This window comes from Carya illinoinensis, chromosome 3 (genome assembly GCF_018687715.1).
Source record: "Carya illinoinensis cultivar Pawnee chromosome 3, C.illinoinensisPawnee_v1, whole genome shotgun sequence".
Lineage (NCBI taxonomy): Eukaryota > Viridiplantae > Streptophyta > Magnoliopsida > Fagales > Juglandaceae > Carya > Carya illinoinensis.
The window spans coordinates 20,789,480-20,803,329 of NC_056754.1; the positions used below are offsets into that span (position 1 = coordinate 20,789,480).

General features: G+C 34.7%; 1 protein-coding gene across 1 annotated transcript; it reads right to left on the reverse strand.

The window, feature by feature from the left end:
• Nucleotides 1–8,647: 8,647 nt before the first annotated feature.
• On the reverse strand, nt 8,648–9,804 carry LOC122304602 (protein FAR1-RELATED SEQUENCE 5-like). Its single transcript, XM_043116861.1, has 2 exons — nt 9,569–9,804; nt 8,648–9,464 (listed from the first exon to the last, which is right to left on the reverse strand). The coding sequence occupies exons 1-2, from the start codon at nt 9,802–9,804 to the stop codon at nt 8,648–8,650; spliced, it is 1,053 nt and encodes a 350-aa protein (XP_042972795.1).
• Nucleotides 9,805–13,850: the final 4,046 nt, after the last annotated feature.

Here is a 13,850-nt window from a genome sequence, read left to right on the forward strand (position 1 = left end):
CATTAGATGGAGAAACAAGTAGGTCAAGACCCAACACCAATTCAAGAGGAAAGTGCATAGGCTTATGCACCTTCGTGCTTCCTTGCCTTCCATTAGCTAAAATATCATTATCTTTGAAAGAGTCTGTATTTTAATAGATTTGCTGGCACTCACGATAATAGTGACTTGATGGCTATAAGAGAGAGGCTTAAGACTGCACCGGTGGAGCTCAGAAATATTGAATTTCTTGGGTCGAATTTAAAGAGAAATGAGAAGTGTCCGGGGCCATTCTTAGAGGAAAATGGGGCTGCGCGCCTCTGAAATTCCTAGGGCTGAGATTGAGTAGCTTGGTTTGGTGCCATGGGAGTTGTAGTTTCCCTGGAATGCTCCAAATCAATCGGTATGTGTTTTTTCATACCAGTTAAAAGATCTAGTCGGTTTGTTGGATAATGGACAAATTGTTTTTGGTAAAATCCTAGCATGTATCTAGATGTTGAAAAGTTGTCTCAATTCAACAGTTGAATGAATGCAAAATTATACTTTACATTGAGAATTAGTGTAGCTTCCAGGGCCGAGAATACAATAGATCAGAAGGTGATCTTATGAAAAGAATTTTATGATATATCTTATTAGCAAATTTCAATCAATTAAACTTACAACAAATCATGTAAAGCTGATCTTGTATATATATCCAACTCCAGGAAACACAAAACCGAGCAAATCCAAGCACAACAATATGCTAGCTACAATATTTGCCCCGGTAGGAGTAAACCAAAATGCTCCTCAATTCGTAGAGATAATATAGCAAGGAGTCGGTGATTGAAAACAAACAAACATACAAATAATTTATCTTCTGCTTAAACAATTTCTGAATAAGCCATCATGGATATGATCACAATCATGCCGGCCTGCCTGAAAACGTACAAAACACCAAAGGCTAAGGAAAATAGTTTAATTTACAGCTTCCAAGAGGGACCTAGTGGAATTGTTGTGGTAAGATGAAAAGGGTTTAGATCTTCTAGAATTACTGTATGAACTCTAAAGGTTAGAGTGACAGAGATAAATAAAGCAAGTCTTCCAAGCATGTGGAAAACTGACCTTTGTATCCATGTTATATATTCTTTCAATGTTGGATTTTATGGAATCAATGCTTGCTTTTTTTATTATGTAAAATGACCAGTTGTATGGAATCATCTACAACATAAGAACTAATATTTATCATGACTTACAAAATTTTAGATGTTTCTGACTTACTAAAAACTTATCCATAGAATCACAAATAACGTTAGATGGAATTGGAAAGCCGATAGAAACGATTGATCGAACAACATAACATAAAGCAGGAGAGAGAGAGAGAGAGAGAGAGAGAGAGAGAGAGAGAGAGAGAGAGAGAGAGAGAGAGAGAGAGAGAGAGAGAGAGAGAGAGAGAGAGAGAGAGAGAGAGAGAGAGAGAGAGACCTGTTAATATGTGAAAAGCCCGATTTAGGGTTTCCCCAACAAACAATCTCTACGCCTGCAATAAGATTTCAGGACCAACAAAAATCAAAATGAAGACATAAAACAGAAATATATATCATATATAATAGATCGAATATATATGAGGTGAAGAATGCGATTGAAATTTATGAAAAAAACTACCTGCAAACTTCTTGATCCTCTTCGTCAGGCAACTTAGACGATACTGAGGGTGGGGGGTGACTTTTAGAAAAGTGTGAAATGAAGAAAGGGGGAAGAATTGAAACCCAACAGAAAACGAAGAGACAAATAATTCCCGCTCTGTAAAATGCGGCGTTTTCATTTACAATGAAAGATGAAACATACCAGTGTAAATTGGAAACCAAAATGCCCCGTTTCATTAATCCACGTCAGCTGTCGGTGCGTAAATTCGTCTGCATCATGCCTACAATAAGAGTTTTCCATTATTTAAAGAAAAAATTTAGTTGTAAACACAATTATGCTCTAATATGTACATTAATTTATTGTGATCGGTCAAAAAGTAGATTTTATTAAAAATAGTGTTAATTTAAATTTTAAGTATGAAGGAATCAGTATTGGTACGTAGATTAGTACGCGACTTTCCTTGTATGTAGCAAAACTCTTATTTAAAAGAGGAAAATGCTGAATGTAGGCGTGTAGTGGACCGGTTCGCACACCAATATTGACGTGGATTAAATGAAATGGGGCGTTTCACGTAAGCGTTATGAGTGCAAGCGTTATGAGTTTTCTTTTCCAAAGCGTTTTGCCTTTTACTTTTTGGTGATTAAATGAAACGATGTATTTCACTTAAGCAGGAAGAGATGAAAATAGATGAAATTTATGGGTTTTGCCCCTTTCACTCTTTTTCGATCTCAGTTGTATCGTGTGTCCCCTTCTCCCTTCTGAAACTCCTCACCAAGATCTCCTCTCCCATCAATCTCCCCTCAAACTCACTTTCGCTGAAGACTGACCGGCTGTAATACTCCTCCCCATCTGGTGGTTTCTTCTTCAGGATTGTTGTCTGATCGTGGACTCCGTGGCGTAGATCCAAGGAGTTTGAAACCCTAGCCTTGATTAACAGGTCTCTCTCTCTCTCTCTCTCTCTCTCTCTCTCTCTCTCTCTCTCTCTCTCTCTCTCTCTCTCTCTCTCTCTCTCTCTCTACCCCCTCTCTCTCTCTCCCACTTTCTCCTACTCTTGGTTATTTGATGTAGGAAAAATCTATTATCTATGATGGTTTCCTTTGGTTTTCATCTTGATCGCTGTTGTTCTTGGACTCCGCAGCGTAGATCCGAGGAGTTTGGAAACCCTAAATCAAGCTTAACAGGTCTCTCTCTCTCTCTCTCTCTCTCTCTCTCTCTCTCTCTCTCTATATGGTGCTTTTGGTTATTCGATTTTGTATCTATTATATATATTGCGGTTTTGGTTATTAGATCTATAAGTGTTGCTGCAATCTAATTACGGTTTTTGTTTTTATTTGATGAATAATTAGAAGCCCCAATTTGTACGAAGAATTTTTTAGGGTTTCTTAGTGTGAGAAAATTATTTCATTGAGTTATGTCAAGTCTTTTAATCTTGAGATGCAAGAATGTTTTGGTTTTGACGTCCTGTTTGGTTGTCGAGAAAGTGGAAGAGAATCTAAAGGTAAAGAAAATTTGAACTTTTTTTAAAAGAACAAAATAGAGTTTTTCTTCTAGGTTGATACGAAATCATTTAAAGTGAATTTTAGCATGCATTAAAGTGCAGAAACTGGCAATGCATGTTTCTCCAAGCCTTATAATATTGAGGGATAAATACACACATAAAATAATTAATAGAATTTAACTCTGTTGTAGCTATTGGTTAGGTTATCTACTTCATCATCTCGATGTATAAATTGTTTTGAACACAAAACATATACAGTTAACTCATCTATTCAGCCATCACAAACAATTTAATTTATATTGTATAATCTATTTTTATCGATGCACTTCTATATGAAAAGACCTTAAACAATTTTTGAGGTCTTGGAAAAATATGTACTTATATCGTACTGGTATATCGTCTTAACACTTGCAGTTCCCTGCATTCAGAGTCTTCCTAACAGTTGAGAGGGTCGTTTTTAAAAAGTAAATCGAGAATAACATTGATTGACTCTCTAGAATTTATAACATAATACGAAAGCTTTAGTACTGCCTAAAATTGTTGAACAACTCTTTTCCTGCTTAGATGCTCTGTAGAGAATCATATTGGCCAGCCCACATAGTATGAATTGTTCTTCTTACTTTCCTGCCTCGATCTCTCCCTTTCTAATAAGAAAGTGCTTTCTATAAATGTTATATGGGGAAGCTTTTAGCAATAGGATGCCTGTAAAGCAATCTAACATGTAATTACAATCTGCTCTACTTTATTGTGATTATACATACATACATACATACCTTATATATATACACATATATGTATATATATGTATATTCCTGTACAGCCTGGTGTGGTATTGCACGTGCTTCCCTCATGTATATGATGCATCATTGTTTGGAAGTATACCTTCACCATTATTTGGCAAGTCATATTCACTAGCTAGGTTCTGATTCTTCTGAACTTAGCATATGTTGCATTGTAGAAAAGGTATGCATGCATTCATATATGCACAGTTAGCTGATGTGCCCCAAATATATATATATATATTTATTTATTTTGTTTTGCTTTTATAATTTGTTTTACACTACAGAAACATATCTCCTTATACTTAAAAGAGGCTATAGATGGATGAGCAAGAATGAATAGTAATTTGTGTTTGACACTTTTGCCTTAATTTTTTTTGTTCATTTTGTCTTGCTTTTTTTTTTTCCTTATTGGGTTGTTCATTTCAATATGTCAGTGAGGACCAGTTGTTGGTATTACATTTGTTTGGTCGGTTAGAATTTTAGAAATTGTTTACTCATAATAATGTCAAGTTTTTAACCTGTATTTGACTTTTTCGATGGTCTAAGTTTGTTTTTAAAAGTAAATAATTTACCTAGTAATAAGTTTTTAAATCTTGCGAGTTGTGTGAATTTGATATGTGTTTTTTCACTCTCTCAACTATCTACACATTTATTTTAGCTTTTGATGTGGTGATTTGTTTTTTGTTACCTATGATTTTGTGCTCCATCACTTCAATGTTTTAAGGATGTGAACATCTTATACCTAGTAATATAGCCCAACAAACTTAAGGCAAATTAGAGGATAGTGAATACCCATCATGGTTTAGTTACTGCAGATTTTGTTCCTTTTTTTTTTTTACATTGTTTTGGAATGACATGGAAAGAGAATTTGTGCTGCTACTTTGGTTGCTTATAAGTTGGTTGTGTTGCCTTTTGAGGTGGTGTATGAGCATGTGTGAATATCTGTTCTCTTGTTGGTGGTTAGAGGGTTAGAGTTGAAGAGGAACAGAAAAGGGCGGCTGCCCCAGCTACTGTTTGTTGGTTTGGGGTATTTATTTGAGTGTTTATATGGGTTTAAAACATGTAGAGATGGCCCATAATTAGAGGTTGCGTTCATGCACACACTTGAGGTATTTTCTTACGTGTTTGGATTAGGGTCTATTATTTATGGATAAGAATAAATTTCTGTTTCTATTTTTGTTCAAGACATTAAGGCTCTGTTTTTGTTCATGATATTAAGGCTCTTATTACCCTTACACATATGCAGAAAGTCCATGTATGAGCTTCCTCTTGTAATAGAAGTAGTGGGGCAGGACCAACTTGGTTGATTAATTACTATTATCACCATTGTGTCAACCTGATTCTTCATGTTGTCTGAAGAAAAGGTATCAAGTGAAGATTCTTCACTTGTTAATCATACTTTGAGAAACATGCTAATGTGCACTTGTGGGTCACCCGCAAAACTTAGAACATTGAATACACCGAGAAATCTGGGCCGGTCATTCTTTGGGTGTTCAAAGTACAATACGAAGGTACAAATAACTTTAATTACTTCCCATTGCATTTGGGTTTGAGTCAAAATTTTGATATTTTAAAATTAGAGCTGTGGTTTGTTTGTTCATACAGGGGTTACCATACTGCAATTATTTCAAATGGGCAGATAGTGGTCATGAAAGAGAAAAAGAACTTTTCAACATAAAAATTGAGATGTCTAGGATGGAGGAAGAGCTTCATGAAACACAGGCAGAGGTTCATCAAATAGAGGAAGAGGTTCGAAGAAGAGAGGAAGAGTTTCGAAAAAGAGAGGAAGAGGTTCGAAATGCCATGGAAAAGGTTCGAAGTGCATTGGAAGATGTTCGAAGTGCCTTGGAAGAGATTCGAAAAATAGAGGGTGAAATTGTCAAGAAGGAGTTAGGAGTCTGGCGTCAATGCACACATATAAGGCTCTATTGTATAATTTGTATAATATTTTATTTATACTTTATACGATCACAGTGAATACCCACTGATCGTAAAACTTAGTGTATACATTTGAACACAAGGGGACTTTTGTGTTTTAGAACAGTGCTTATGGAAACACCAAATCTGTGGTGTACAGAAATATATGTACTGTATTTTGGAACACTTGGGACAACACTTTTGAAAAGCTAGGCAACTGATCCATGCTGAATATAACTTACTGATTATCTACTTTCTGATGAGTGAATATATTGCAAAAAGACCAGATTGTGTATTTGGATTGTATGACTGTTAGTCTTGTGAATATAGTAGTGTAGCTGACTTTTCAATTTATTAACTAAATTATCTAGTACTAGTTAAGACCCAAATATTCGGGTCTTAAATAATAGACTGAAACAGTACATATCAGGTGCAATATCATTTATATATTTGTAATCAAATATTTCCCATGAAATGTGCATATTATACCAGGGTTAGCAACTGACTTTGGGGAACTTTGACACACCCAAAATATTTACACCTTGCAAGTTATGATCTGCTTCTACCTATACCACACATCACGAATTTGCCCAAAAGAGCATAGAAATTGCCCAATGTAAAATCTGTGCAAAATGTTGGGAGTAGAAAATTCATAGCTAAATATTTCATGTCTGTCCTTTACAAAATGTTCAAATCTGTAGTAATCTGAGAACATACAACATCTCATGCTCTCATATAATCAATGAGTAATTACCAAACTGTGGACAGTTACCCAAACTAAAATAATTACACCATCTCCTATCCACCCATCAAAAAATAATTACACCATCTCCTATTCACCCATAAAAAAATAATTACATTACATCTATGTCCACCCATCAAAAAATAAGAGCAACATTGCAACTGTCCACCCATAAAAAAAAAATGTACAGCTCATGGATAGATTTTGTAAGTCTATCTCCACTCATCTTGCAATACATCATCACCGATGGTGGTTTAAAATGAGTTCATCCAACCCAAATCTGTTCTTCCACTTACTCGGCTACTTTTGTACAAAACTGCCATGAATCTACTATTTCAATATGAACTGAAATCAGAACACACCAAATCAAGTGACAAGTATATATGCTCAATTGATAGTATTAATTAAGATAAAACTTGAGTCTAAAAAAAAAACCCCAGTGTGCTATACGTTCACAACTATTAGTACCCATAAGGTAACTAGATATTTCTACATCATCATTTTAAATAAAACTTGAAAAATAGACAAGCATATCTATACGGAAAATCATATTTTTCAGATTTATGGACGTAGCCTATAAGCAAGCAAATTTTATGATGATGAATATTAGTCCAGGGGCATTCGAGATACAAACCTCATCAAGTGACTTATTCCCACGGTTGTGTCTCAGGTAAGCTATCCGGCTAGGTTCCATCCAACCCAAATTGCATTTGTGATTTATAATATATTAGTTATAAATTAAACCAAAATATAATTACAATATCCCTCATGTACACAATATGAACAAGTTAAAGAAGACTATTTACACTTTCTTGAGTCTCATTCACGGCATATCCTAACTCGGTGGCACTAAAGTCCAACACTTCGGTATTGTTTTGAGGCGGCTAACAAGAAATATCAAAATGTTAGATCAAAGTCTTTCCCGAATAATAAATAATTTTTCAATATGTATTAAGAACACAATTACACCATCTCCTATAAAAAAAAAATACCAAATTTTTTTACATTACCTGAACTGGGACATTTTGTTGTGTCCCAATATCTGTTTGGCCAAATAAATTCTTACATGTTCTAACAACTTTGCCTTCTATTCCAAAAAAAAAAAAAAAAAGCCCAATATGAAAAGTTAGATTTATATATGTATTTTACTCTTAACAGTAAAATGAACAAATAAAAGCTGAAATATTCAGAATGGTGCACTCAATGTACCTGTTTACGTTTTCCTTTCTGACTAGCCTTCTTCGTTGTGGGTTTCACTCTCTCAATCATTGATTTTTTTTTTCTGAGAGATGGCGTTCTACCTTTTCCTCTCACTACATGGGGACTCAGTACTTTTTTCGAACTCGCAATTGTCGTTGTATCGGCAATATAAATTACACCCTTCGAGGGTGGCTTGTTGGTGCGGTAGCTTAAGTTCATTGCATCTAACTTAGCTAGCATATCCTCAGTGTGCTCATCACATGAAGATGCATTTGTGACTACTTCGTAGCATTTATTGATGATATGTGAATATTTCCTAACTTCAGGCCTCTGATCAACTATGTCATAACTACTTTGTATAAGAGTGTATGTTCTTTTTATGTCTTTCCTCTATTGATCTAGTATGTACTTTTCTGGAACCGAACGTACTTTGTTAACTCTCATAATGCCCAAGACATGTCTACACAAAATTCCTTTCATCTCAAACAAGGCATATGAACACTTCATTTCGTATTCGGCCTCATTAAAGTAGACTGTATGGGTCACCTCCTTGATGAAATCACCAACATTTATTTCATCTTCTACATGGTACATTGCAATTACATCATCCTTCCGGTGAAGAGTTGGAAGAGTTGCAAGCATCCTTATTACTTCTTTTTGAACTTCTCTAAATTTATTACAAGTGTATATGTCTTGAAAAATCTTCTCAACTGGAGAGGGAGAGACAATGGGAATTGTGACTTTGAATGAGTGGAAGTCTGCAACACTTTCATTCTTAATCTTCTTCCTCAATGCATTATCGAACTGATCGACAAACTCTTTTAAGTTTGTCTTAGCATGAACATACCCATCGAAAAAAGCATTCATGCTCTCGCTTCAGTGGGTTGTACTCATTCTAGCCCAGAAAACTTATTTCATGAACACTGTTGCCCAATATGTACGTTCATCGTATAAACTCTTCAACCAAGCATTCTCTTGCAAGTTGTACTTTGTAATTAACACTTCCCAAGACATCTCAAACTTCTCTATTGTGTTAGAGTCATATACATAATTTAGCAAATGACTTTTCAACTTGGTTTTGTATGCACCATGTGAACCTAGCTTCTCAGGCAAATTTTTCAATATGTGCCATAAGCAAAATCTGTGTTGGCTATTTGGAAAGACGAAACTTATTTCATTTTTCATGACTCTATCTTGATCTATGATAATATCCTTGGGAGCTTCAACATCCATATAGTTCAACCAAGTATGAAACAACCATGTAAACATTTCTGTATCCTCACTAGAAATTAATCCTGGCCCCAACAAAATTGACTGGTCATGGTGGTTTACACCAACAAATGGTGCAAACGACATCCCATATCTGTTTGTCAAATATGTCGTGTCAAATGTGACGACATCACCAAAATATTTGTAGGCTGCCCTACTTTGTGCATCTGCCCAGAATACATTCCTTAACTGCCCGTCATCATCCATATCTATTAGTGAAAAGAATCTGTCATTCTTGTATTGCATCCGAGCAAAGTACTCACGGAAGGCTCCAGCGCCACATTTCCCAAGTCGAAAGTGGTGTGCCTTGTTAATATAATTACGATAATCTTTTTTATTGAAAGACAGGTTTTCAAACCCACCCGCTTCTTGAACAAGAGAGGCGAAACTCTTGTTCATTCTAATCCCAGCCTGATCATTTATATCTAACGCCCTCTTAATAGACTCGCTCACTTCTCTATTGCAGCCAAAGAATCTCGACTTTTGTGGACTTAGGCAGTGATTATGGGAATTGTTTACACTCGACAACTTCAACACCCCTTTTTCGAATATAGCATTTACACTCGACCACGTTCGACATCAAAGATACGTCCGACATCTATCTTTGATGTCGGACGTGGTCTCGCAACATTTGAAATACAGTTCCGTGCCTTCCCACCACGGGCACAACCCAATGTGACATATGTAACACTCTCATCCTCAAATCTATGACTCATTTGTGTCATTATCCCAAAACCGCATTGTTGCTCATATCTTTTATAGTAAGAAAGTAACTCTTCTTCAGATTTAAACACCATACCCGGCTCCTCAACGATTTTGGCCCCCTCAGTATGCACAGTATTTTGTGGCCCTCAGATTGATCAGCATCTTTGGATTCATCAGTATCAAGATATGAGGGCATAGACATACTTTTTTTTTCATAGAGTCAGGTGATATATTTTGGATTTCAATGGCATGGCTTGAACTTGCAAAATGTTCCCCAATCAGAGGGTTAACTGATGAGTGAAATGGGAGTAGCAGATTTCCCTGCAGTTTACACCCACAAAATGAAATAAATTGATTACACTCTCATATAAAAATAAGCTCACTGTCTAACAAATGAATTTATCACAACTTGTCCATGTCATTGGGTTGGCATTAGGACGCGCCACAAATGGCGGTAACCATACATGCGGAATTGGTGGATGGTAACCATGCCATATAGTTTGACAAATCCGGATAAAATTGTATTGGTATCGCCTAAACATTTAAAACAGAAATGATTATGAAACAAAGATCTAGAACATATTGCCCAAAGTATTTGCAGTAGGAGGCATTGATCGAAGTGGATGGAATGGTCTTGTGGCAACTACGGAACAAGACCAGTCATGATAATAAAGAAAGTACTGAATTTTAATGTTGATCAATGAATACCTGGGTTGATGGATTTGTTGCATGTTCTTCGGCAGGAGGTGTAGTAGAAGATGCATGCTCATTCCCTTTCTTCATCTAGAGAATATTGATGAACATTAAAATTCATCTTATATAAATTTATTCAAATGAAATAAAGTAATGTTATAACATCAAATTAGTTGGAAAAATGTTTATCAAATTGCACCCAATCCTCTCTTAAGATATATTCTAAAAAATATATATCAAAATTCAAATTGTGTATTCCCGAAAGAAAAATGCTAGTCTCAAATTATTATTAAAAAAATTATAAAAAAGAAAAGATGTAAAAAATTGAAATCATATTATTTCACATATATAGGAACCCTGTGTGATTCTAGTCTCAATTTATTATTGTCAATATTGGCATGAAAAATGTTGAAAAAAAAACCCAACTCATAGTGGATAAGTAGGGTTCTCCTTCTAAAAATAGAAAACTAATTGGGATTGGTATGTAACTTCTCCTTTTTCGGGTTTTAGAGCATTTGGTATTGGATTAGATATCTCATTGTGTGAATTTGACTAATATGTAACCTTTTTACTTTTAGCTAATCACTTAAAACTTGAAGTTTGCAAGGGGATTAGCTGTCACACTCTCTATAATAATAATATAGGATTAGTATTAATTATTTATTCTAATTTAAGTATTTTTTTAAATACTTATTTATTTTTATTTTCATAATTTTCAATAACCTCCAACAAAATATATTTGACTACATATAACCTCTAAACAAATGTTTATGAGAAGAGGAACCAAACCAAGAAGAGCACCAAGAGAAGAGGAACTTCATAATTTTTGCCAAAACCTTATACAAATCCATTTCTAGTGGAAAATAAAACCAATAGGCTTGTGATTCAATGGAGAATAAAGCAAAATTTTGACAACCAATTAACCAATCAAGAAAAGGGGGGAAAAAAAACTACTATCACAATAGGCCAAAACTACCAATATTTTTGCCAAAACCTTATACAAATCCTCATCTAGTTTTCAATTTCTTCAAACACTAGTTATCATAGCATCAAATTCTCCAAACTTGAAATCCAATAAATTAAATCAATAGACAATTTATAAATAAAATTCAATTCAATATTCAATCCCCAATCCAGATTCTTCATTTTACTCGTACCACAACTATTGATTACCCCAATTAGGCATAACAACTTTTTCATTACCAAAATCCATGAGAACCCCTTTGTCTGTTTGTCAAAAGATCAAAAGACTAAGAATCTAAAATATTCATGCAAGGAATGAGAAACCAGAAACTCAATGAAATAAAATAGAGATTAAAACAATTAGGCTTGTGATTCAGTGGAGAAATAAAGCAAAATTTTGACAGCCAATTAACCAATCAAGAAAAGGAAAAAAAAAAAAAAAAACTACTATTACAATAGGCCAAAACTACCAATATTTTTGCCAAAATCTTATACAAATCCATTTATAGTTTTCAATTTCTTCAAACACTAGAAATCGGGGCATCAAATTCTCCAAACTCAAAATCCAATAAATTAAACAATAGACAATGTATGAATAAAATTTAATCCAATATTCAATCCCCAATCTAGATTCTTCATTTTACTCGTACCACAACTAGATTGCCGCTTGCGAAAAAATTAATTCAAAGTTTATTCAGCTTGCATGGAGAGGAGGAAATGGATAGCAAGTTTTGTGTAAACAAAACAAGAAACTAGCAAAATACCAATCCAGGATGTTTTGTACCCAAAATACATACAAGATACTTGCACAGAACCCGTTGGCTCGCAATCCAAGATATAGAATTCTAAGTTGCAAAAGAAAAGCCACCACAATAGGATCAACAGTGACTGAACATAAGAAAATTCAAGTACAAAATCTCTTCATATATTAAAGCCAGCCATCCATTTTAGAGCTCATTAATCACATCTCATCAAGGGTCAAGATCTAAAATTCAAGAATCATTGGAAAGGTCCAACAAATCTAAATCATTGACATAACACAAGGTTTACCAATCACTTCTTTCGAATTGAATGTTAACAGTCCATGTATGCTTCATGACATTGGAACCACAAGATATTTGTACCCAAAATAAAATCACTAGAAAATATAACTAGTTAGAATTACACACAGTTGTTAGATAATTAATGAAATATACTAACCATATGGTTAGATCTCAGACTAAAATTCCTACATCATTCCACTACTTTGTTTAAGATACCATTTCACTAATAGTGCATAAATAATTGCATGGGTCTATCAAGATAGGTAGTATGATGAATAGGACAAGAATAAAGAAATTTTGCATGGAGTGAGATTGAGTGGCATGCTAACCCACTCACACAATATGCATGCAAGATATCTCAAATCATCTTGGCAAGAGTGCTTACTAGTTATAACAAACAAACTGGGCGATATGTCCACTACAATGTGTACCCTCTCACTAAGGCAGCTGCTTTTCAGCACGTTCTCTGATCCACATTATATTAGGATTTAACTACAATTTCATATATTAGAACTGTATGTACCTTCTAACTAAGCCTATTTGTTCTTCATTTTTTTTGGTAGCCATGACTCAAATATCATATATTTGAACTATTTACAAGTAAAATTTATGGGAAATCATGATATAATCTCTGAACTACTTACAAATAAAATTTGAACTACTTCATAAATCATGAGAAAAATTACCTTCTATTCCAACAAGCCTAACTCTGGCCTCAATCTCCCCTGCTTTCAGGAAACCAACGAACGCAGGCTCAAACGCCGTTCTTCGACTCGTTTCCTCGATCCACAAGTATGTAGACTATTTTTTGTTGTAAATGAAAATGAATAACACTTTTTTAGGTAAAGGAAAACACCATCTCGTTATGCAATAGCAAAAAATAAATACTAAAAAGTTACATGCTTGTTCTAAAAAACATCACGAAAACTAAAAATGAGGAAGCCTTTTACTTTTCAGGAAGATGATTTTTACATTTGAAAGCGGAATGCTGGGTGAGATTCTCCTGCTGAGACTACTATGTACTGTAATGGCAGAAAATAGAGCAGAATATAGACTCATGAGATGAAAATAGAGAAAGTGAGAGATGAAAATACAGAATGAGAGAAGAGTTGTTCGCTAGAGTGAAAATGGTGGAGGAGATCAGTGGAAGTGACCTTGGAAGAGGCTGTCATAGAGGAGCCGGTCGCAGAGAAGCCACAGATGGGTGAGCTGAAACTAATCTTCCGAAGCACGTTTCATGCTGTGTAGTGTTTTCCCTCCCTTTTTCTATTTTTTTTATTTAATAAATTGACCGGCCACGTCAGCAATGATGTGCAATTTCGTTCGCCATGTGCTTGCATATAGAAGAGCTGTTTAAAAGAAGGAAAAATTTAGTTGCACTAATACGTGTACCAATCTAATGTGATTAGTTAAAAGGTAGATTTTATTAAAAATAGTAT

What these genes read in the sequence shown, in the direction of transcription:
- LOC122304602 (XM_043116861.1), bottom strand. Translation starts at nt 9,804, where the DNA reads ATGGTGTTTAAATCTGAAGAAGAGTTACTTTCTTACTATAAAAGATAT. An exon ending in GATGTCGAACGTGGTCGAGT is followed by an intron (nt 9,465 to 9,568) that starts GTAAATGCTATA and finishes TGGCTGCAATAG; the next exon opens with AGAAGTGAGCGAGTCTATTA.